This window comes from Hoplias malabaricus, chromosome 15, assembly GCF_029633855.1.
Source record: "Hoplias malabaricus isolate fHopMal1 chromosome 15, fHopMal1.hap1, whole genome shotgun sequence".
Taxonomy (NCBI): Eukaryota; Metazoa; Chordata; class Actinopteri; order Characiformes; family Erythrinidae; genus Hoplias; species Hoplias malabaricus.
Genome location: NC_089814.1, coordinates 21,698,795 through 21,720,949, shown reverse-complemented (window position 1 = coordinate 21,720,949; position 22,155 = coordinate 21,698,795). Strand labels below are relative to the sequence as shown.

The window sequence follows — 22,155 nt, the reverse complement described above, 5'->3', positions numbered from 1 at the left end:
TGGACGCTTTTCTTATTATTCATATCCCTAGTAACTTTGTAACTGCTGAACACAATGATGAGAGCTGAAATAAAAGAACCTCTTGTTCTAGTACAGAGGACATCTGGGTCGGCTTGCACAGTTATTTTCATGGAATGAGGGCATTCATGACTAAATTTTGCACAGTGTGTACAGTTTTGTACAGTAGTGCCATGGCCTCTAGTCAAAAATATTTATACTAACAAAACTTTTTAAGACAGCGTTTTAACTTTACAGACATGTCATTCATTTAGAACAAGAGGGAACCAAATCTGTAGAAATGAGCAGAAAGATTTTAATGAAATGTCAACACAATTTTGAACATTCAGTGACGACCAAATACTGTTTTTGAATAAATTCGATGTTCTTTGGTTTTTGGCTTTAATTTATGAAAGAAAAAAAAAAAAAGAATTAACAATACAAACTAGGCCAGTTTACCAATTCAAATCTTGTATACACAGATTTTTCACTAATCAAATTTTATACATTACATTTTTTTTGTAAAGAGTCTTGTTTTCTTTAAAGTAAATAAATGTAATGTTATTAAAAATGTAAACATTTAAAATAAATGATTCAAAGATACAAAAATTATTTGTGTGGGTGGCAAGGTGGTTATTGGGTTCGAACCACATCTCGAGTCACTGCCTGTGAGAAGTTTGTTTTCTCCCTGTGTCTGTTTGGGTTTCCTCCGCAAGCTCTGGTTTCCTCCCACAGCCCAAAAACACACATTGGTAGGTGGTTTGGCCATAGCTGCGTTATGCTATTTTCATCTTATCAACTGGCCTAAAGCTTAGAGGTAAAAACATTGCTTTATACATTTTATATTATTTAAAAAATGATAAATGATGTTCTGCGAATGAATTAGTTAGTCAACTTCGTGGCTGGGAATTTCCATCTTGAAAAGCGATGATGTTCTAAAAACACATGTTCAGATCTGCTAACTGAATGAACACAAAGGTGTAGATTCACATCTAAACCCAAAGGTAGTAAACGTACTAAAGGTAGTAGGATTTTTTTTCCTTGGAAATAAATTTTAAATATATTATCTGATGAGATGAGAAATGAGTTTTCAGGGGTTTAGATGAAGTCCTGAGTGGGACAATAGGGGCACCATTACACCATTCTAGAGTTATGCATTCTAGGTGTGATATTTATTGTGATAATCAGGTTTTGCAGCATAAAATATGTTTGTGACAATAGACTTGTTTAGGCCAGTTGACAGATTTTCCAAACAGTTAGTAAATTAACATGCAAAACAAACCTCACCCCACCAGGATTTATGTCTGTTTATATCTGAATTAAATGTCTAAATTCTGAATTCTGCCTAAATACTTTCACTTATTAAATACTTATTCTCTGCTTTTACTTCAAAACGTTTAATTGATGAATAAAAAAGTTTTATTTGAATACATGTCTGTGCATTAGAAGTTACAAAGAAAAAATGTGACCTTGACCTTGAGAATTTATAATATTTAACTTCATTTTAATGAGTTTATATTGTCGGGATATTAAGATAAAATTCAGAGAACGTGCCAGGTGTGGCAGTGTCAATGCATAACACCTTTTTTAATGAGCTTCATGGAGCAATTTTTATGTGCTCAAGGTTTAGAAGATAAAAGTTATGACTTTTATGGCTTTCCTTCCTCATGATTTCCTTAAGGCAGAAATAAACAGGACTCATTTTACACAGCCATGGTAGAGTTTGTACTGTTGAATTAGTCACACAAGAGTTGAGAAGTGTTATTTAGAGAATGTCCCATTTGTTATGGAGTGTTGTTATACAGTAACGGTTACTTCTATTCCAGTAGAGCTTCTGTAGTATTCTGTGACGTTCAAAGACTGCAGTTTGAATTCCCGAAGTGATGGTTCATTAATGGAGGACTGTTCTTTTAAAGCACTATAAAACATAAAAGAAAAACAAATCCCATTTAGAAAAAGGCCATTAAGTATTTTGAAAGTCGCAGCTATTGAAAACTTCACATTGGATGTTTTAAATTAAGGACTATATAATATATGACAACAGACTTTTTAAAAAATTTCACTGGTATCCTCAGCATTTCAAGGACACCGAACAACTGCATGCATCATAAAACATCAGATAGAGACCAACTATAGAGAGTAATCAGAAAGTACCAAAATATCAGAAAAAGTAGTGAGCAACGGCCATGGAACCTTTGTATACATCCAGGCTTATTCGATTGAATAAAAAGGAATTCCTTTACTCAGCAATACTTGAGTAGATATAATAAGAACAAATGGTGCTTTAGTACATGTACTTCAGCAAATACCATAGATACCATAATTACTACCTCATGTTTGTATAGTAATTTTGTAGTAGGTAATTTTTTTTACAGTTTTTCAAAGGTATGTATATTGTCATAACCTTTATGAAAATATCTTCAAATATTGTGATGTTATCTCAAATGGTTGTAATTTGTTACCTTCATTATTTTCTTCCTTCTGGAAACTAGAGCCAGCAGGATTGTTAGGAACACTACCACCAGGCCAGCAATCATGGGTCCCAGAGGAAATTTCATTACTTTATCTGTTTGTAGGAGAAAGTGTAGAATTTATACTGTGATTACATCCCAATACACAGACAGATATTTAACCTAGTTTAACTTTGTTTGTTTCTGTTTATCCTAGTTTTTGCCAAAATCTCTCCCAAATTACTAGTCATCTCCAGTTCCACTCTTTCAGTGAATCTACCCCAACTGTACACAGTGGCATCAGCCTCGGGACGGTTGAGGTGAATATATGCTTCCTCCAAGACACTGCCTCTTTTTGAACTGCCACTGATGCAATGCCACAGAATCTGTTAGAGCAATGGAGGTAAACATAAACTACCAAAATTCATCATATTGCAAACTGCTGGCAGTCATTGGGAGAAGGACCGACCTTGGATGGCTGAGGAATCACCTGGTTTTGGACCTGCTATATCCAGGTGATAGTACAAAATAACCTAGTTTAACTTTAGCACAGCCTCAGGAAACAGAGAAATGTTATTGAAATTCAAAATTTTTTTTTTTCATTTAATAAACAGCCTCAATCATCTGTAGTCAGAAGGGGTTAGAGAAAATGGCTAAATGTGAAAGTTAATTTCTCACATCCCACTAAAATTCACAGATAGTTTAAACATTTTCAGTTGCTAGTGCATATGGTACTTTTCTTGTGAAATACACTTGACTGACAAGTATTATCCTGCTCAATTTCTTCTTCCATTAAATAATAATTAAATACATAACAATATATTAAGTAATAGGTTTTTATGTAGATATATTGTGTCAGTTTGATTTATAATCATCAAAGAAAAGCTTTCGGCTTCAGATATGTAAAAGTACCCTCAGAGATGTTCCTGATGAAAGAAACTAGATTAAAAACCCAGTGTTGGATATGGCAATGGTTGTGGCATTGGTTAAGCATCATTTTAAAATCAGCTGAGGACAAAGGGTTAATAACTGCCATGATTCCTTGATTATTATAAATCTTAGAGAGTCTGGCGAGAGACTGTGAATTAACTCCAAATGAGGTTTACAGGTTTGACATGTTGTGAAGGAGACAAACCTTCCACAATGATCGAGAAGGTTTTGCTGTTCTTTCCATAGACAGAAGAGGAGGTCTCGCAGGTGTACAGGCCTTCATGTACATAATGTTTAATGTTTGAGATGGAAAGCTGAGCAGTAATTCCATTATTGCTGGTGTGGTAGCTATTGGATGAGAGATCTAGCAGAGCATCTTCCTTCTTCCAGACCACACTGACTGGAGGATAAGCTCGGACATCACAGGAAAGAGCAATATCACTTCCTTCTGCAACCCTCACCTCCTCACTGCCATTTAGATCTGGGGCATCTGAAAGATAATGCACACAAGAATTATTCAGAATTAAAATAAATCCAATAATAAATAAATATTACAGTTTTGTTTGAGTATGGTACTTTTCTTAGAATTTACATGTACAACAATAACTGTAATGGTGTAAATTTAAAAGAAATGGCGATTGAAAAATGCTGGGCTATGAAAGAAACCAGTTTACTTATTCGTGTGCTATAGTTGGCCATGGGGGTGTTATGGATGAAAAACCAACTTTTACCTTACTCCATTTGGTCTTATGAAGAGACCAGGACCACTCAAGCCCCCTCAGAATGAACCCTGCTTATTATAATGTTTCTGATCCTATTCTCCAAGTCACTGCAAGGCCAAGTATGCTCTCTTTGATTATTTAGACCATGGTGAAGAACAATGACATTCTGGATGAATTATTATATTTTGTTTATATCCAAATATCCAGAGTTTTCTTCCCTAAATATTAGTGGTCTCCAATTCTATCCACCAGCTTCAGAAGGGTGGGAGTCAACATGTGCTCCCTCCAAGACACGTGACGCCAAACCACAAATTCTTTTTGAACCGCTGCTACTGCAATGCCTTTTAAGAGTTTAACACACTAAAGAAGAATGTAAACTGTTAACATCAGTCACATCAGTTGACATACTCACACTAACTAGCAGTGTGAGTAGAGAGACTGGGGGAGAGGAGGGGCCAGCCCACCATCCCAGTTAGGCTGTCTCCCAGCTAGGCTGTTCCTGGCCTCAGGTGGTTGATAAGGCCAACATTAGATGGCTTCATCAACTGGAGCCTCCTATAGGGATTTCTCTAGAACTATATTTCCAAGTCAAGAACCATATAAGAAATCTTTATTTGTAAGTGTGTTAGACTTTGAACTGGAATTAGGAGGTTTAGCTAGATAAGAAAAGTCATAATTAGATAATGTACACTCAAAAATTGAATATAATGAATATATTGAATATAATGCTCTTCCAGAAATTCTCAGCTCTCGCCAGATTTTACTGATATCATGGTTTAGTCTGAACTTACAGTAGACTTCCAGCAGGATGGAGGCTTTAGTTGTAGAATTGGTCTTTAGTTGGCAGGTAAAGACAGCTCCGTTATCATTCGTGCTGATTTGCTCCACACACAGATGACTCTGTTGCAGACTGTTTTCTTCTTTCAGACTCACTAATCTGTCATTACGGTACCACTGCAGTTCCTCCTTCTCAGGAGAACCCTCAACCACACAGCTCAGAGTCACAGTCTTCTCCACTTCTGTCTGAATCACACCTTCATTTGCTGATGGACTTGACTTAATGATGACTGCTCAGTTAGGATAAAGCACAAATTGCAACAGAATTAGAATATACAAATCTGTACACTCTAAAAGTTTGGCATTTTTCACTTTGAAAACACAATTATTAGACCGCAATCAGATAACTTACGACAGAGCTAATAACAAATGACAAATTATGAATATTTTCTGTTACAGCATGTCCCGAAGTTACCCATTCCAATTCTACATTTCCTTTATATTCTAGCCAAATTATTAAATTACACAAGTGTAATATTACATTACACTATTACATTATTAGTATTTTTGTAACCATACTTTGTGTCAGCAAGCAAATAATTAAAACTAGGGGAAGCTTTCTTTGCCTTGTTAAAGGGGTTTTTGTCACGGGTTTTGAAACATTCCACATAATTTTAGAGTGGTGATGATTAGTTGCAGAGAAACCTATTCCATTTTATATATGCTTTTTTTTTAGGAACCAATGATTTTTATTGTCCACACATTTATAGCCGTTTCAATTACTTTCCCAATAGATCTATATATGTGCATCTGCATTCTGTGTTTTCATATGCAACATTAATAATGTATGAGAATGTAGGCATCCAAGTATTTAGACCAGGAAGCTCGGTAATTAACTGAACAGAACAGTCTTAATGCTTCTTATGGAAACTTTGCTTACCATATATCTAAAAATAACACAGGCCCTTTGAGCTTCTTCTGCAGAAAAGCTGAAGTTGTCTGCTTGAGATTTCTGTTCCCTGTTTGTAGGGTGATTAATATTAGGAGTTTGAAGCAGACTAATCTTAAAGAAAAATATAACTTTTTACATATCTGTAAAAACATTATGAAAACAGGATAATTCTGAAGTGTAATTCAGTAGTGCCTTAGCTTGTGCATTTTTATTAGTCCTATATTATTTCTGTATTACTATTTTAACTTGGGAAGGCAAGCAAGAGTCTTGAGACCATCTTTTTATACTGATATATAATGAAAGTCTAGATTCTTTTGGAATATAATATTTTCATGAATAATAAACATTGCGTTCACTATGACTGACTGGATGATCTCAGTATGAGATTTTGAGTATGAGTATTTCCTACACTGCAAATAATGTTACATAATCATTAAGAATAATGCCTTTTTGTGATATTTTAAATATGGTACATGGACTCTTATTATTAATTCTACTTTAATTTTATGATCTTAATTTTTTACTTTATCAAAGAGTCATTGATAAAACTGAATGACATATTACTTGCTTAAGTTATATCTCCATCAGCAGTTTTAAGTGTCCCTAGCCCTTTGGAGAGTTAACTGTTCCTATTTTCCAACAGAAATTTTAGCTTTAAAACAATATCTTAATTTACACTAGGGTCAGCCTGAGCTTTCTGAAGATAATGTATTTGCTGGGAGAAGGTCAGTACTTTGGTTACCTAGAGGTCCAGGTTCCAGGCCAGGATTTTAAAGTGACTGGCTGGTAAGACTGGACTGGTAAAGTTAGACCACCTGTCCACTGTAAAATCCTGAACTGGAACAAAGATAAGGATTTGATGACATCTGGTTTATAAAATGAAAATATGATCTAATTATGCAATAGAAATGTCTAACCAATGAGAAGACAAGATTCAACAGGACTGTCTTTAATGTTAATCTACGAGATCTTTAACACTGAATGCGTGAAATTTGAAAGCATGAGCAGATAGAAAACCAGGAGGACAGGGAAGAAAATATAATTAACCAAAAATGTAGCTTTTTCTGCTCTTCTGTTAAATATAACATTGCAAAAACCAACAAATACATGTTTTTAAAAACCAAATTACATTTGAAAACCACACAACAGAAAAATGAGTGTGTTGGCAGTTTGGTGTATCCAGAGTGTTTCCCTGCAGCTAATTATCAAGCTGTTTATGTGCTGTATCAGTGAAAGTGAAAATATGTCCCAAAAAATGTCATTGTATAATATGTGGGGAACAAATGAAAAACAGCAAAGACAGAGATAAAAAAATTAGTCATTGCTGTTTGTCAGGGCTTTTGTTTTAGTTTGTGGTTTAAATACAGGTTTCAGTTTATATTTTATAAAAATGTCATAGTGAAGAGACCAATAGAAATGCTTCAAAATCACTTTTCAAATTACATAAATAATACATTTTACATTAAATTCCTTCTTCTTTTTTCTCCTTTGTCTGTTACGATTTTGAAAACATGAGGTTTGTTAAGACAAGTATTAACATAATATAATATAGAGGCATTTCTCACCATCAGTACAGTAGATACAGGGAAGGAGAAGTAGGAACGGCTGGTTCTTCAGTGAAAGCTTCATTTTCCGCTTCTTTGTCACCCTGAAGAACATGTAAAAATGTAATAAAACCAAAACCTTTCTCAACATATACTTTTTTAAAATCTGTTTTCTATTACAGGAACATTTCATACATCAAGCTGGTGGCTGCTTATATCTGCTCTGTTCTCAGGTTTTTGTAAAATGGGTTAAGGTTACAGTGTCAGCTGTAACTGACCCAGACTGGACAGAGAGATTTTAAAGCAGCTTTAGGGCTAAAGGAGAAATTATTTAGTAAAGATCTGACTGAAACTTACTTAAACACTAAAAAACATTCTGAGCTACTTACAGAGGCTGCTTCCAAAGCCAAATGCTACAGATCCAAAGCTTACTCAGACTAAATGTAAAGACTGTGGCATTCTCAGTGGGGGTTTATATTCTGCAAATGAGCTGCTTTATAGCAGGATGACCACAATTACGTGTACTTTCCTCACGGTCACAGACCTCTTTTAATGTTGTGCAAGCACCGTTCCACTTAAGTCTCCAATAGGGACAACGAGGAGGCAATGATTTCTAAGATTTCTTAACGAGGAGAAAGAAACATCATAAAAACATAACACTAATGTCATGAATGCTAAAATTATTATATGTCATAGAGGTTCGTACATTGCAGGAAATTTCTGAAGCTGAGATTCAACTTTGACCATTATATTTGATTTCTGTCTGTGCATATACACTTTGAACACACCTGAGAGTATAACAAAGCAGGATTGTATTCATTCATTCATTCATTCATTCATTCATTATCTGTAACCGCTTATCCATTTCAGGGTCGCGGTGGGTCCAGAGCCCACCTGGAATCACTGGGCGCAAGGCGGGAATACACCCCAGAGGGGGCGCCAGTCCTTCACAGGGCCTCACAGACACACACACATTCACTCACACACTCACACCTACGGACACTTTTGAGTGGCCAATCCACCTGCAACGTGTGTTTTTGGAATGTGGGAGGAAACCCACGCGGACACGGGGAGAACACAGGATTGTATTCAGTTAACCCGAAAAAACTTAAGCCTGAAATCAGACTTGTCCGTAAAAACAGAGTAGAGGAACATTCTGAACTTTGGATTTAAGTTATGTGGCCAACTGAGAAATCCTGCTTTGTGTAATAGATTCATGGTCAAATGTTTTTTATTTTCTTAATTTCTTCATTTATATTTATATGCTGGGTTTCATATATTAGGACAAAATGGGATATGACAAGACAAACAATAATTAAAGGTGTCAAAATGTACTTTGGTGCAATGCCATAAAAGAACTCTCCATAAGTAGGAGCTTCTTTAAAAAACAAAGTATGAAATATCCAAATGTGAAGAGCCTCCATGCAATTTAAAGCTCAGGTTTGCAGTGGGTGTGTATCCTACCTGTAAAGCGGTATTCCTGGATGGGGTGCCAGACCAACAATGGACATCACACTTTGCCACTTTGCATGGCCAGTTAACTTAGCAACGTGTGTTTTTGGACTGTGGGAGGAGACCAGAACAGACACCTCACAGACAGTCATCTGAAGTTGGGCTTGAACCCACAACCCCAGGACCCTGGAACTGTGTGACATATAAGGGCCAAGGTCCCAACCTATAAATTATTATAGGATTAAAGAGAAAGTTATTTTGGATTAGAGGGAAAAATTAGCAAATCTAATCATTTCTTTGGGTGTCACGGTGGCGCAGCAGGTAGTGTCGCAGTCACACAGCTCCATGGACCTGGAGGTTGTGGGTTCGATTCCTGCTCCAGGTGATTGTTTGTGAGAAGTGCGGTGTGTTCTCCCTGTGTCTGTGTGGGTTTCCTCTGGGTGCTCTGGTTTCCTCCCACAGTCCAAACACACATTGGTATGTGGATTGCCCTGTGAAGGACTGGTGCCCCCTCCATGGTGTGTTCCTGCCTTGCGCCCAATGATTCCAGGTAGGCTCTGGACCCACTGTGACTCTGAACTGGTTAAGTGCTTACAAATAATGAATGAAAAAATCCTAATTCCAGAAAATTTTTGAAACATAAAAGTGACATTTTGTTTTTAAAACTGATACTGATATTGGAACACTTTCTATTGTTTTTATAATTTTCCATTTAATACATTACTTAATTTTACATCATTGCCTATTGACATTTATACTGATAATAACTAGATGCTGGTAGCAGGTCAGACGAGTTCCATATTTATTTCCCGTGGTTTGCCCTTTCTCGTACATTTAAGGCCATGTATGCCATGATTATGCATTTTTATTTGGATTTTCCTCGTAAACTGATATGCGTCACCACCAATAAAAGAACCTTGACAGATTGGCCTCAACCTTCAACATTTATTCCTTTATCATGTATTATGTGCACTCAAAGCTTTTTTATGGTGGACTGTCTTAGGCACTTATATTTAGAGAATATTTTACTTAGATTTTTCAGTGAATTCGTTACCACAATAAGAGTTTTTTTTATTATTCATCCTTATGTCTTGATTTTAGTGTATGCCCAAAACAGTAATCTCAAGAAATGCAGAGTAATAAAAAAAGTAATATGTAACGGAAATGTAAAATGAACACTGTCTTTTTTTTTTTTTACCTCAAAATTACAGCTTCAAAATCAAGGTGTTGATTGCTAAGGTGCTAGACAGACAAGTCATTTTTTGCAAGTGTAAGTCAAGCCTCAAGTCAGAGTACACCTGTACTGTATCTGGATAAATCTCAGCCTATGTAGGGCCAGGCTGGACACCGCTATTGAATACGTGTGATATTTGATGGCACTGCATGAGAAACTGTCATGCTACAGTGATAAGCATAGCCACATGGGCTTGAGAGAATCTTCAACACAATGTAAACATATTTTGGAGTGAATTGAAGGCATTTAATTCTATATTGGGGCAGCACAGTGGTGCAGCAGGTAGTGTCGCAGTCACACAGCTCCAGGGAGGGTTCGATTCCCGCTCCGGGTGACTGTCTGTGAGGAGTTGGTGTGTTCTCCCTGTGTCCGCGTGGGTTTCCTCTGGGTGCTCCGGTTTCCTCCCACAGTCCAAAAACACATGTTGGTAGGTGGATTGGCGACTCAAGAGTGTCCGTAGGTGTGAGTGAATGTGTGTGTGTGTCTGTGTTGCCCTGTGAAAGACTGGCGCCCCCTCCAGGGTGTATTCCCGCCTTGCGCCCAATGATTCCAGGTAGGCTCTGGACCCACTGTGACCCTGAATTGGATAAGCGGTTACAGATAATGAATGAATGAATAATTCTATATTTGCTTACATTTACAAAATAATATCAATATTTGCACTTCTGTCAGGAAATGTTTTAAGAGAATTAGCCAATACCAGATTATTGCCTTTTACTCCGTTAAAAAAATAAAAAAAAAATAAAAAAATAAATAAATAAAATAAAATCCAGCCACAAATCTAACTTTTTTTTAAAGTTGTTTATTTTGTCCTGTGTTGCATTTTTCTCAACAGATAAATGGGCTATGGGTGAAAAATACAAAATATATTCCTACATATCTCTTGTAGATATATTCAGGATTTTCAAATTTTGTTTCTGAAAAGAGCTGTTTGTTTGCTTCAGATCTCCAGCAGATGGCACACTTAAGTCACAGGGTAATGAGTGAAAATAAAAACTCATTTCCCTTTTTATTATAATTAGCATATGGGGGTTCTAATTAAACATTGTCTTCGACTATTGTGAATACTGAATCTCACTTTTAGGCCTAGATTGTGTGTTTCTGTCTGTCGATGCAAGCGTTTATATGATACTGTTGAAGTGTGAGGGGTCTTGTGCCCACAGACCTGACAAGACCATTATACATCTGTTTAGCTATGCTTTACTTACAGACATTATTTATTAAACTTACTTACTTAATAACTGTACAGTATTAACACATAGTAGTCTGTTTATTTCTGTTGCTGCTCAGCTACTGAATAGAATTCTTTAAATATCTTTATTATATTATATATTATATCTTGTGCAAGATACATGGAAAGATCTTGGTGTTGTGAGGGCTCCAGGCACAAGGATGTCTGTATAAAGATGTTATAAAATAAACCTGAAAACTGAAATTCATGAATAATTTTGATGTGCACATATTTGTTTTTCTAATGTTTACATTTCAGTGAGTCATCTCTAGCACGTGTGCCAACACAAGTCTTAGGTTTATGTCCCAAAATGCACCTTGGGAAGAAAATATCCCCTCAGCAGCTCGAAGCTGCTGATAGTTAAAGGAACACTCTGTAATGTTCTTACCTTAACTTTACAGCTTTGAGCGGTTCCAATGACCTGTAATAGGACGCTCAGAGCCCATATTTGCGATGCTCCACAAACTGCACAAATTGTACAGTGTAACTTTTGGAGGAGGGTATGAAACCCTAACCCCTCTGCTTTCCTCTTCTGCAACTTTCCCCTTGATTTCCATGAATTACTCTCCACAACTGTAGGGGGGCCCAGGAACAATAACACCAAATCTTACATAGTATTCCTTTAAAAGAGTGGATTTAAATCCTGGTTTTTGTGGGCCACTGCCCTGCACATTTTAGAGATTTGTCTGCTCCCAACACACATGATGCAAATAATGAGCTAATTAACAGCCCTAATTTGAAGTGGGTGAGATGGTGTAAGGAGAGGACTACATCATGCAGAGGAAAGGCCCACAATAGCCAGGACTTAGAACTTCTGGCAGTTAGATGCTCTAAGCAATCAGGAGCCTAAGGCAGTGAGATGCCCCTGGCGCTCCGAAATCTCTGACATTTTGAGCTCACAACTGGTTAGAGACACCTGGTAGTTAAAAATATCTGGCCACCATGGTCACTGGAATTATAAAGCTGCTTGCAAGCATAAGTCTTGGCTTATTTATTGCTTAAAATGGTTTAATAGTTGGATATTAGTAGAAATTTGAGAGGAAATTATGCACACCTGCAACATATGCCCAGTTGTGCCCCTTTGTTGCTATAGACTACAACCCTAGGTTTAAAAATGTTGACACTGTACAAAATATTAATAAAAACACAATGCAATAAGTAGACGCTGCATAATCCTCTTTTGATTACTCCATACTTGGGAGCTACAGTGCAATACACCCTCTTGTATATATACATACATATTTAAAATATATTCAACTATTGACATAAATATGTTTACATGTGCATCACACTCTATGCTACATTGCACTACATTATTTTATTTTACTTATAATTGTCCCTGTTGTACTATAAGCCTATGCAACCTAATTTCGTTTTAATGTGCACTATACCCTGTAAATTTGAATGAAAATAAAGTCTGTCTAAGTCAAATGTGCAAGTCATTTAAACACCATATTTAGTGAATAATGCACTTAACATTCACTGGATTAGGAACTCATTGTACACTCTCTCAGCTTCACTGACCATACAGAAGCACTTTCTAGTTCTACAGTTAGATTATAGTCCACCTGTTTCTCTGCATATTTTCTTATCCCCATTTCACCCTGCCCTTCAATGCTCAGGATTCCCACTGGATCACCACAGGGCAGGTATGATTTGTGTGGTGGATCATTGACGTAGTGATGATGTATGTTGTGCTTGTAAAGTCAGATACAGTAGCTCAGCTGTTGCTGCACAATATTCAGAAAATGTAGTTCCACTTCTTCACAGCCAACTGCTTTTGGCCTTTATATTTAACAAGCATATATATATATATATAAATATTCACAGTTGATGTGTCTTAAATGTTTGTACATATCATGTACCATCAAGTTCTGGACTGATAGGTCTAATGTGTTTCAGCTTGCCCATTTTGTTTTTGCAAATTCTCTGTAACACTCTTGTCACAGCATGCAAAATGTGTGCAACATTTATGGCAGAAGGTAAGGCTCAAAGAAGTAGAAACAGCAAGTATATAAAATTTATTATAGGGGTTCAGTGAAGATAAATCACAAAATAAACCTTGTGTTAATGTGCAGTGTTTGATCAAATTTATCTGTGAAAGAGAGAAGAGCTCATCATTCATTCTTTCTTTTTACTATACTGTACATTCAGTATTGATTTCCTCTTCCCCTTTCCTGCTTGCACATGATGATCAAAGGTTGCCTCTGATATTTAAACACTTAAAAGACAAATGTGTAAAGTAAAATGTTTCCGTGGCTCTTGGTTACAGTACTACCTCATGCAAAATATCCTAGGTCCCAGTTTAAAAAACCTTCAGAATCTTAACACCATGAATCAGACCAGATATTACTGGAATGCCTTCCCTTTGCAGAAGACAGTATATGCTGATGCTCTAGTAAGAAAAAAGTAATGTTACGTGCACTGTGGGGACTTTGCACAAGATCTGTAGGGTTGATTGGGGTTAAACATGACAATTTAAGTAGTCTAAAATGGACAAAGGTTATGTGTGATATGCAATGTTGTAATCTTGGCATGGGATTTGCTTGACAAACTTTCAGAGGCAGACCAACCTGATAAGTTTAATCAGTGATATTCAGATAATTTGGAAGACAATGCACAGTGAACAAATCTTAAAGGCAACTATCACAACTTTAAGCAAAAGACACTTTTTATAAAATTCAGAGAATGTTAATTCACCATTTGCTAGTTCTCCAGTCCATTTTTATACTCAAAACCATTCTAATGTGTTTACGAAACCACAGTGTCAGTAAATGAGTAAGAAAAACAAAGTGTCTCAGTCCAGCATGCTAGGCTTTCTCTCTCGGGTGATGGCATAGAAAAGACTTCTGGAAGTCTTTAGACAACGAACTGACCTCCAAAATTGGGAAAATGATGAGATGAGATGAGGGTATTGCTCTATTCCTGCTCTGTAGGTGGGTTATATTGACTTATTTTTCTGTAGTTATTACTTAAGGTGGAACTGATTTTAAATTCAAGAGAGTGTAAACTGCATTAAAATGAAAAAGAGACTAAATGTGCTGTAAAACTTTAATTAAAAATGCGTTTCTGTGGTAATTCAAGCAATGAATAAATCACTTTATCACAGAAAAGTTATAATTCAGACAAGTACAATTAACATACTGTTTCATGTTAAAAGATGCAGAGCTCATGAACGTAAATAAATAAGAGAAAAACATTTCCTTGCAATTGTAATCCATGCCTTTAAAAGTGAATGAAGTGTTTATTTTGGTTCAATCTGCAGACACAGAGGACAGGGTGCATGCAGTGTTTCTCCAGGGTGTCCGACCCAAAAAACAGTCACATGCACAAACAGCAGATTTCACAAGTGCTAAACAGGTGAGGGAGTACAGCTTGGCTCACTTAAAGCTCAAAGTTCACGGGGTGCTACAGGGGTCAGTTTGTGGTCCACTGTTACTTCCCCTGCACATTATTTTCTCCACTCTCTCACTGTCCTAATTAATTATTGTTGGGATTTACAAGGCAAAGGCTCCAACATGGGCCCATCAAAGGCACAACAGTCTGTTATTTATATAGACATTCCTGATAAGATTACCGCTGGGTTGAAGAAGTAAGGCTGCGTAGACCGCCCCTTCCAACTCCACCCCCCCCACCCACCCTCCCCAAATCCCTCTCCAAGTTCTGCAGGGCTTCATACAGGGAATTATAAAGAGCTTGATTGTGGTCTGCCTCTCTTGGGCTCTCTGGGTGGTTGCAGGCAGCAGCTTACTCAATCAGTGACCCTCTCTCAACCGCTCTCTCTCTCTTCTTTTTGTTTTTGTAACTTGGCCTCGATGGACTGACAGAACAGTTTCTGGACTTGCTGCAAGAGAGAACCTGTCTCATTCTCGTGTTCTCTCTCTCTCTCTCTCTCTCCCTCTCTCTCTCACTCTCTCTCTCGCCCCCTCTCCCTACGATTGAATGGACAAAGCTGGGATCCAGGAGGTGGAGAGTCCCCTGACGGGCGGTGGGCAGGTCACCGAGGCAACAGCACCCAGTTCTCGAGTGTTTCGCTGTGCCTTTGTCCAGCGCTGGGTGCCCCTGGCCTACAGAGAGGAGCTCTATCAGGTTCTGTGCCTAACTGGGCCTCTGGTGAGTTAGACATTTACACATATACCTCTTGCAACTTGGGGCCCATGATTAAAAAGGCAAATAGAAATAGAAAATCTGAATCTTCAGTCATAATATTTTAATAGTTTTGTGGTGATTGTATTTCCTTTTGTGGGATCTCTTCTTCGTGAGGTATTTTTCAACGTGACATTTTATATTTTGTGAAATATTTTTATAATAATGTCATATATCCCAAAGTGATTAGACTATATCTCACCATTCTCAGACACCTCTATGGGTTAAACATTTCAAATTTAACAGCACATGAAAATTTTCCAAACGTATTGTAATTCTATGGTGATCATCAGAGTGGTAAAACCCATTTTACCTGGAGTGTTTTGGTGATTTGTGAGGCCATACAAGATATATAATAGTAAAAGCCTTTATAAAAGTGTTTTATGTGTAAGAATCCAGTTTGTTTTTCATTATTACATCAACGGTTCCACTGTGATTTAATTATTTCTGTCAATCATAATAATGATTTTCCTCACTGGGTACAGTCTATATAAATCAAAACAAGGGTTGCCAACAAAATACAGACTTTTCCCACATTTGTACACTATATGGGACAGTTTGTTCTGTGTTTTTGAGGTTAGAGAGTTAATGAATGTGTTGTTTGATACAGAAACACACTGCTCTCCCTTAGCTGTAGGGAAGGGCAAATGCTCCATGTCTCCAAACAGAAAGCGCAGCTCATTGGTCATCAGTAATTTTTTATGTTAGTCACTTTTTTTTAGCCAATTAGCAGCAGGAATTATTTGTCCGTCATTATTGCAGTAGCAAGTGAAGTCACAGTCCCTCCTACAGGGATTTGTTTTGCAGCCATACTAAGGGAAAATGGTCAGTGCTGAAACACTGGGAATGGAACCTAATTAGCTCAGCTCTGCAGTTTGCTGTTCCTTTAGACAAATCTGGTACCTGGCCCCTGTAACTGGGTTCTTTTTTTAGTCCCTGCTTGTGCCTGGTATAAAGTGAGCTAAGTAGGTACTAAATGTGAACTGAATGTATAAACCTTGCAAAGCGCTGATTGGCCAGAGAAACTTGTCATTCACCATGAAATGCAGCCCTCCAGCACTCCACTGGTGCTTTTCCACTTCATGGACTCGACTCGGCATGGCTCAGCATGGCTTGATGTGCACTAGCACAGCTCCAACACAAATTTTAACTAGTGATGTCACAAAACGCAGTCTCTAACGGGAACCGTGGGCTTTGACAATCACAACAACCCTAGGGTAATATAGGGTGCTGTTTGCTTGTTGTGTATTCACATGTTTTTTTTTTTGTTTGTTTGTTGTTGTTTTTTTGACTGAACACGGCTCAGCACCCCAGTTCTCAAAGAAATCAATCAATCAATTCATCAATCAAAGATCAGCATTTCCTTGTTACAGCACCTGGCTCTAACAGGAGGTTTTCTCAGCCACCGATGCAACTTTTAAGCCTCTTCAAAACACCACAGTGTTATTTTATTATTCATTTTGGCTAGTGAAATAGCAAAAGAGTGGAGTAGGTTATTTTCCCAGTGTTTCAGCAATGACTTTTGCTCTCAGTGCCACAGTGTTGAGAAAACACTCCATTTAAATTCCATAAAAATGGCCATTTAGTTCAAGTTACTGATTTTTTATATATATATTTTGCTTGTGAAGAGATTTTTTGATGTTTGAAGAAAACATGAAATAATCCACTCATGTAAAGGAGGGGAAATTCAAAGAAAAAAAGTAAAAACTTTTGATTGTTGTTAAAACATACAGAGAATTTGGGACTCCTAAGAGCAAGAGTGCACACTTCCCCTGTGAGAACACCACTCCAAAGGTGTTTTATCTGGTAAAAAGCTGCATTTTACAAAAGACAGAAGAACTGAATAAAATCTTAAAATGAAATTAGATGTTGGTGTTCACAAACAATGGTTCACCACCTCACAGTCTAGACATCAATATCCCTGAGAGACTAGTACTAAGACGTTTCAGTGGCAGCCATAGATGTCATCTCAGAAAACAACCTGATTCTTTCTCTTTCTCTCCCGCCCTCCTTCCCTCTTTTGCATGCTACATGTGAATTCTAGTGGTGAGTCAAATAACCTAAATCCATAGTAAAATAAAAGTATCATTACTTATGTAAAATACTGACTGCAGTATTAAAAATAAAATGATCTTACTTAAACAACAGCTTGCACAGAAATATAAATGTAGCAGCTCATAATTTATGTACGTATTCAATGTACGTATTAGAGTGGCATTTCTGAATACATCCAGCAGTTTTCAGCAGAGAAACAAATTTCTTTTATTTTGGATCCTTTAGTTTGAGATGAAAATAAGTTAAAAGTCAAACCCAATACAAAGCAGCACAGCAAAGAGGCAGAACACACACAGTAAAAGGATTAGAAGTCATGCCATGTAATAATACTTGGGAAAATAGAAATGAATAACTATTTTACTTATTCATGTATACTTGACTGAGATGGACTGTCCAGGGTGTGTTACTGCCTTGTGTTCAGTGATTCAGTGTAGGCCCTGGACACATAGTGACCCTGAACTGTATAAGTGGCTTCAGAAAATGATACAAATAGATGTGTCCTTGAATAAATATAGCTAGTTGCTACCTACCTTTGCATGTTTTTTTGTAATATTTGCTTTGTCCATTTGTTATATTGTTCTTCCAATTCGACCTGTAAGTTGCAGAATAATGCAGTCACTTTGCTGTGTAATTAACCGAGGGATGCTCTGTGTTTGGTCTGTTCTAAAAACACTGTTTGGCATTTAAAACAATTTGGGCTTGTTTGGTCGCTACAGTTTTGGCCACATTTTCAGTGGATCATTTGGTGGCTTTGAGATAACAGGGATTAAATGTTTTTTGAGTTTTTTCACCAGTATCAAAAGGAGCAGTTTTGTGGAACAGCTTTGTTGATGTTTCTGGAAAGTGTTGAATCATTTCTTATCTTTGCCACAGACATTTTTCATTGTGGTTAATATTTAGGTCTGATCTAGGCAGAGTTATTATGGTGTGGGGTGATATTGTTCTTGACTGGTGTTTTAATATGAATGTATACATATTAAATTCCAAGCATGGCCTAGATGCCATGGATCAATGGAACAGCATTCTCTAGAGTAAATCAAGCTCAATCCAATACTTTTGGGACAATTTGGTGTGATCAGGATCTCATCGTCCAACACCAGTATCTGACCTCATGAATACCATCAGGTCCTCACAGGAATGTTTCATCATCTAGTATAAAGCCTTTGCAAAACTTTAGACACCACTAAAGCAAATTAAAAGCTTTTTTTGTAACTCAATGCCCTTAAATTGTTGAGTTAACAAACAGAACTGTAAATGGCTTGTTAAAATTATATACTGCTATGTCATTGGCACCTTAACTGATACATAGATTTGTAATGGGCTTGTTAAACTAACATACTAACTCAAACTTGATTTGGGAAACAAGAAATCAACATTGGTTTAATATACAAAATCAGAATAATCTGTAAGCTAAAATATTGAATTGTCACTGACACATCAAGCTAATATACTCCCCATTAGCTTGTTAAGCTACTAAACTAAATTATAATTGTTTTTAAAGATAATGCGAGTTGCCATTTGTTAATTTAGTATACTCAATCATCATTGACGCTGTGCTAATTTGTAGAATCATGATTGACATTAATTTAACATACTTAATCAATCATCATTTACTCTGAGTTGACATGCTGAATCATTGTTGACTCACTGGGTTAATGTACTGAATCATTTTTTGGCTTGTTAAACTAATACACTGATGGTCACTGGCTTGGAAACATAATATATTTTATAATCATTGGCTTGTTAAGGCAATACAATTGTAACGTCCCGGCAGTGTTGCCAACTCCTCAGTAAGGAAAGTAGCAATCCTAATCATCACCTAATTGGCATAATAGTCAATTAGTAATTGACACTGTAGAAGAGAAGAATAATGTTGTGTGAGAGACAAAAGTGAGTAAAAACACCCTAAATATGTTTAGAACTACAAACAGACTTTCTTCTGTTAATTCTGTTAAAAAGAAACATTGACATCCCGCTCTGTAAGCCAGGGCAGGATCAGCGACGGATTTGGGCATACACAATTCATCTGCAGTTTGGACATGTAGTGGAGAGGTTGTGGGTCTTCTCTCAGCTCTGACTGTAACTACTGGGTGATTGAGTGCTTTGGGATTGGGGAGGGGCTCACCGCAGCACCCACTGTGCAATGAGGACAGTAAATGCAGAGCGATATGTGCTTTTAAGCCTTTGTCTCCAAAAGTATCTAATAATTTGTCGCTACTCACTTTTTTAAATAATAGTCAGTAGAGGGCCACTGAAATGTCTTTGTATTCCTCTCTAAGTCACAAGCACAATAAGTTTTCTTTCTCTCCCAGCTGTTCCAAGTAGGATATTTCAAATGGAACTCCAACACAAGTTGGATTTCCTACTCTGAAAGTCAGGAGAGCCTCACCAACCCTCATTTTCAGAATCCTCAATTCAGAATCCAAGATGGCTGCCAGAACATTAACAGTGTGTAAAAGAAGTAGTATTACACAATTTAGTGCTTCTGTCTGTTTCTATAAATCTGTTTTACACAGTACTATCCAAATGCTGTATGTGAACATGTTTCCATGGGGTTCAAATGCATAAATCATTGCATAATTCACCATCATCAACCAGTATTTCTAACAATGCTAACCAAAAACAAGCTAACAATTTAACTGGAATGCAGTCAATTAGGCTGTGACATTCCCTGCTGCAAACTGTGTCTCACAAGTAAATGGAATGCAGCAAAAAATTGATCTGCGCTTGGGTCCCCCTCACCCTCACCCAATCAGAAGTCATGGATAAATAACAATATCTGGGCTTTGATGTTGAGTCATGATGCAGTGATCCTGTCGGGTATCCAATTGACTTTTTCATAGGCCGAGTGCAGATTCAAGCAGCGCAGTAAGGAACACCCTGAGAACAACAACCTGAACATGTGAAATGGCCTTAACCCCCTGGAGTCTGAGGGGTTTTCAGACACCCTGGTGAGGTCTGACATGCCTTGATTGTTTTACAAATTGTACGCATCTGAGAAAAAATCATTTCAAAGTGTTACACATGCATTTTTCAGAACTATCTCTGCAACAACAGTGTTGAATCAGTAAGAGTGTCATACATCTATATTTTGATTAAATTTACTCTAAACTTAGACTTTCCAAAAACCTATTTTCAGAAGTGCTGATATACTGTGAAAAAACACATTCTAAACATTTCTCGCCGGGACCTTTGAGGTCAAAACTTTGTGAACACGGGTCTTGGCAACACACTGCTGATTCTACTTTTCATAAATTGTATGTAATTTTATACTTAGGACATAACAAATGTGAGGTGACACTCTGTTTTTCTCAGTCACTGGCTCCTACGTTGCATATGTATGAAGATAGGTGCGAAAACCGAGGTGCGAGGTCCCCACCCCACTGCCTAATGAATGGCCCATTAGCTGTCACTGCCACAGCTGTCAAAAGAGAAGAGACCAGAGGCAGAGTTTATCACAGTTTATTTCAAATAAAGAGAACTAAACAAGCAATAAAAACAAAAAAAATAAATAACTGGCATGAATTAAAATAAATGGAAAATGTGTTCACATGTAAACATAGTGATAATATACTAAAGATAGTCATACTGTATATACTTGTGTGTGTATATATGTATGAGTCAGTTCAACAAAAGATGCCAGTCTCTAAAACAGTTTCTGTCTGGCTGCATGCAAAGGTAGACATCACACTGTTCACATTTCCATGGGGTTTTTGCATACCACACAGCTGTTCAACAAGCTCTTCCATGAATGCCTTGTGGGTCAGGCTGTCCTGTTGCATAAGTTGTTGTGGAGAATGTAGGCATTGGTAGCAGCAATGTCCAAGAAGTGAAGAACCAGTTTTCTGTACCACTTCAAAGTTTTGTGCTGAGTTGTGTACTGCAAAATGCTAAACTTGCAGAGCAGATGTGGAAGGACCATGTGTTTACACGTTGGTGGTTGCAGACTTGGTTGACGCCGTCGTCTTTGCTTGGAGGTGGAGTATTTTCCACATTTCTGAAAGAAACATAATAAGAAATGTGAGCTTCTGAGCAGTTACAAAGATTATCTATTCATGCCAACAGTCACTACAACTAATAATTACTTGTATTTCAAATACAGTACTTACATATGACCTATGTATAGCAGTACATAGCATAACAAGCTACATAGGATGACACTATCACATTCACACAGGCCATTTACACATGACATTACCACACTAGGCTAAACATATACAGCCATAAGCCACACTTATGGTACTGGAGCCTCGCATGCTAATGTTAGCACTCTCAGCATGCACTCAGATTAGCAACAGGCTACACTTGAATGTCCCGTTTACACAACAGCAGTTTTTTTTTTACATTAATTTATGCTTTCATATACAAAGTAATACTTATTTAATTTATTCTTTGTTTTAATTTATCCGGAATTCGCGGAGTGTACACAGTAAGCGCGAAGCGTGGGTTTGTTTCATTTGAAAGGAAATATTTCACTTACCCTTCACAAAAATCCTCCTTCGGATCAATCCGCATCTCACAATAAATCTTTCTTCGTCACTGTCCTCCCCGCTTTCGTCAGATTAGCTGAAATTCTCTTCATTTTCCAGAACAAAGCTCTCCTCCGCAGTGCCTCCAGCTCCCGTGAGTGCGACATGACGAAGCTCCACGTAAACAATTCCGCGA

General features: G+C 37.2%; 2 protein-coding genes across 2 annotated transcripts in view; one reads left to right on the top strand and one right to left on the bottom strand.

Annotated features, from left to right (window-relative positions):
* Window positions 1-1,526: 1,526 nt before the first annotated feature.
* Window positions 1,527-11,916, bottom strand: tmigd1 (transmembrane and immunoglobulin domain containing 1). The gene is made up of 6 exons (XM_066646172.1): window positions 11,678-11,916; window positions 7,394-7,476; window positions 4,891-5,166; window positions 3,583-3,867; window positions 2,460-2,563; window positions 1,527-1,915 (listed from the first exon to the last, which is right to left on the bottom strand). Exons 2-6 carry the CDS (start codon window positions 7,455-7,457, stop codon window positions 1,889-1,891), a joined length of 756 nt encoding a protein of 251 aa, XP_066502269.1. The 5' UTR covers window positions 7,458-7,476; window positions 11,678-11,916; the 3' UTR covers window positions 1,527-1,888.
* A 3,145-nt stretch (window positions 11,917-15,061) lies between these two features.
* slc47a1 (solute carrier family 47 member 1) overlaps window positions 15,062-22,155 on the top strand; it is a 28,842-nt gene continuing 21,748 nt past the window's right edge. Inside the window, exon 1 of the mRNA XM_066645594.1 lies at window positions 15,062-15,402. Coding sequence (XP_066501691.1) covers window positions 15,232-15,402 — 171 coding nt within the window. The 5' untranslated portion in view covers window positions 15,062-15,231. The remainder of the gene's footprint in view (window positions 15,403-22,155) is intronic.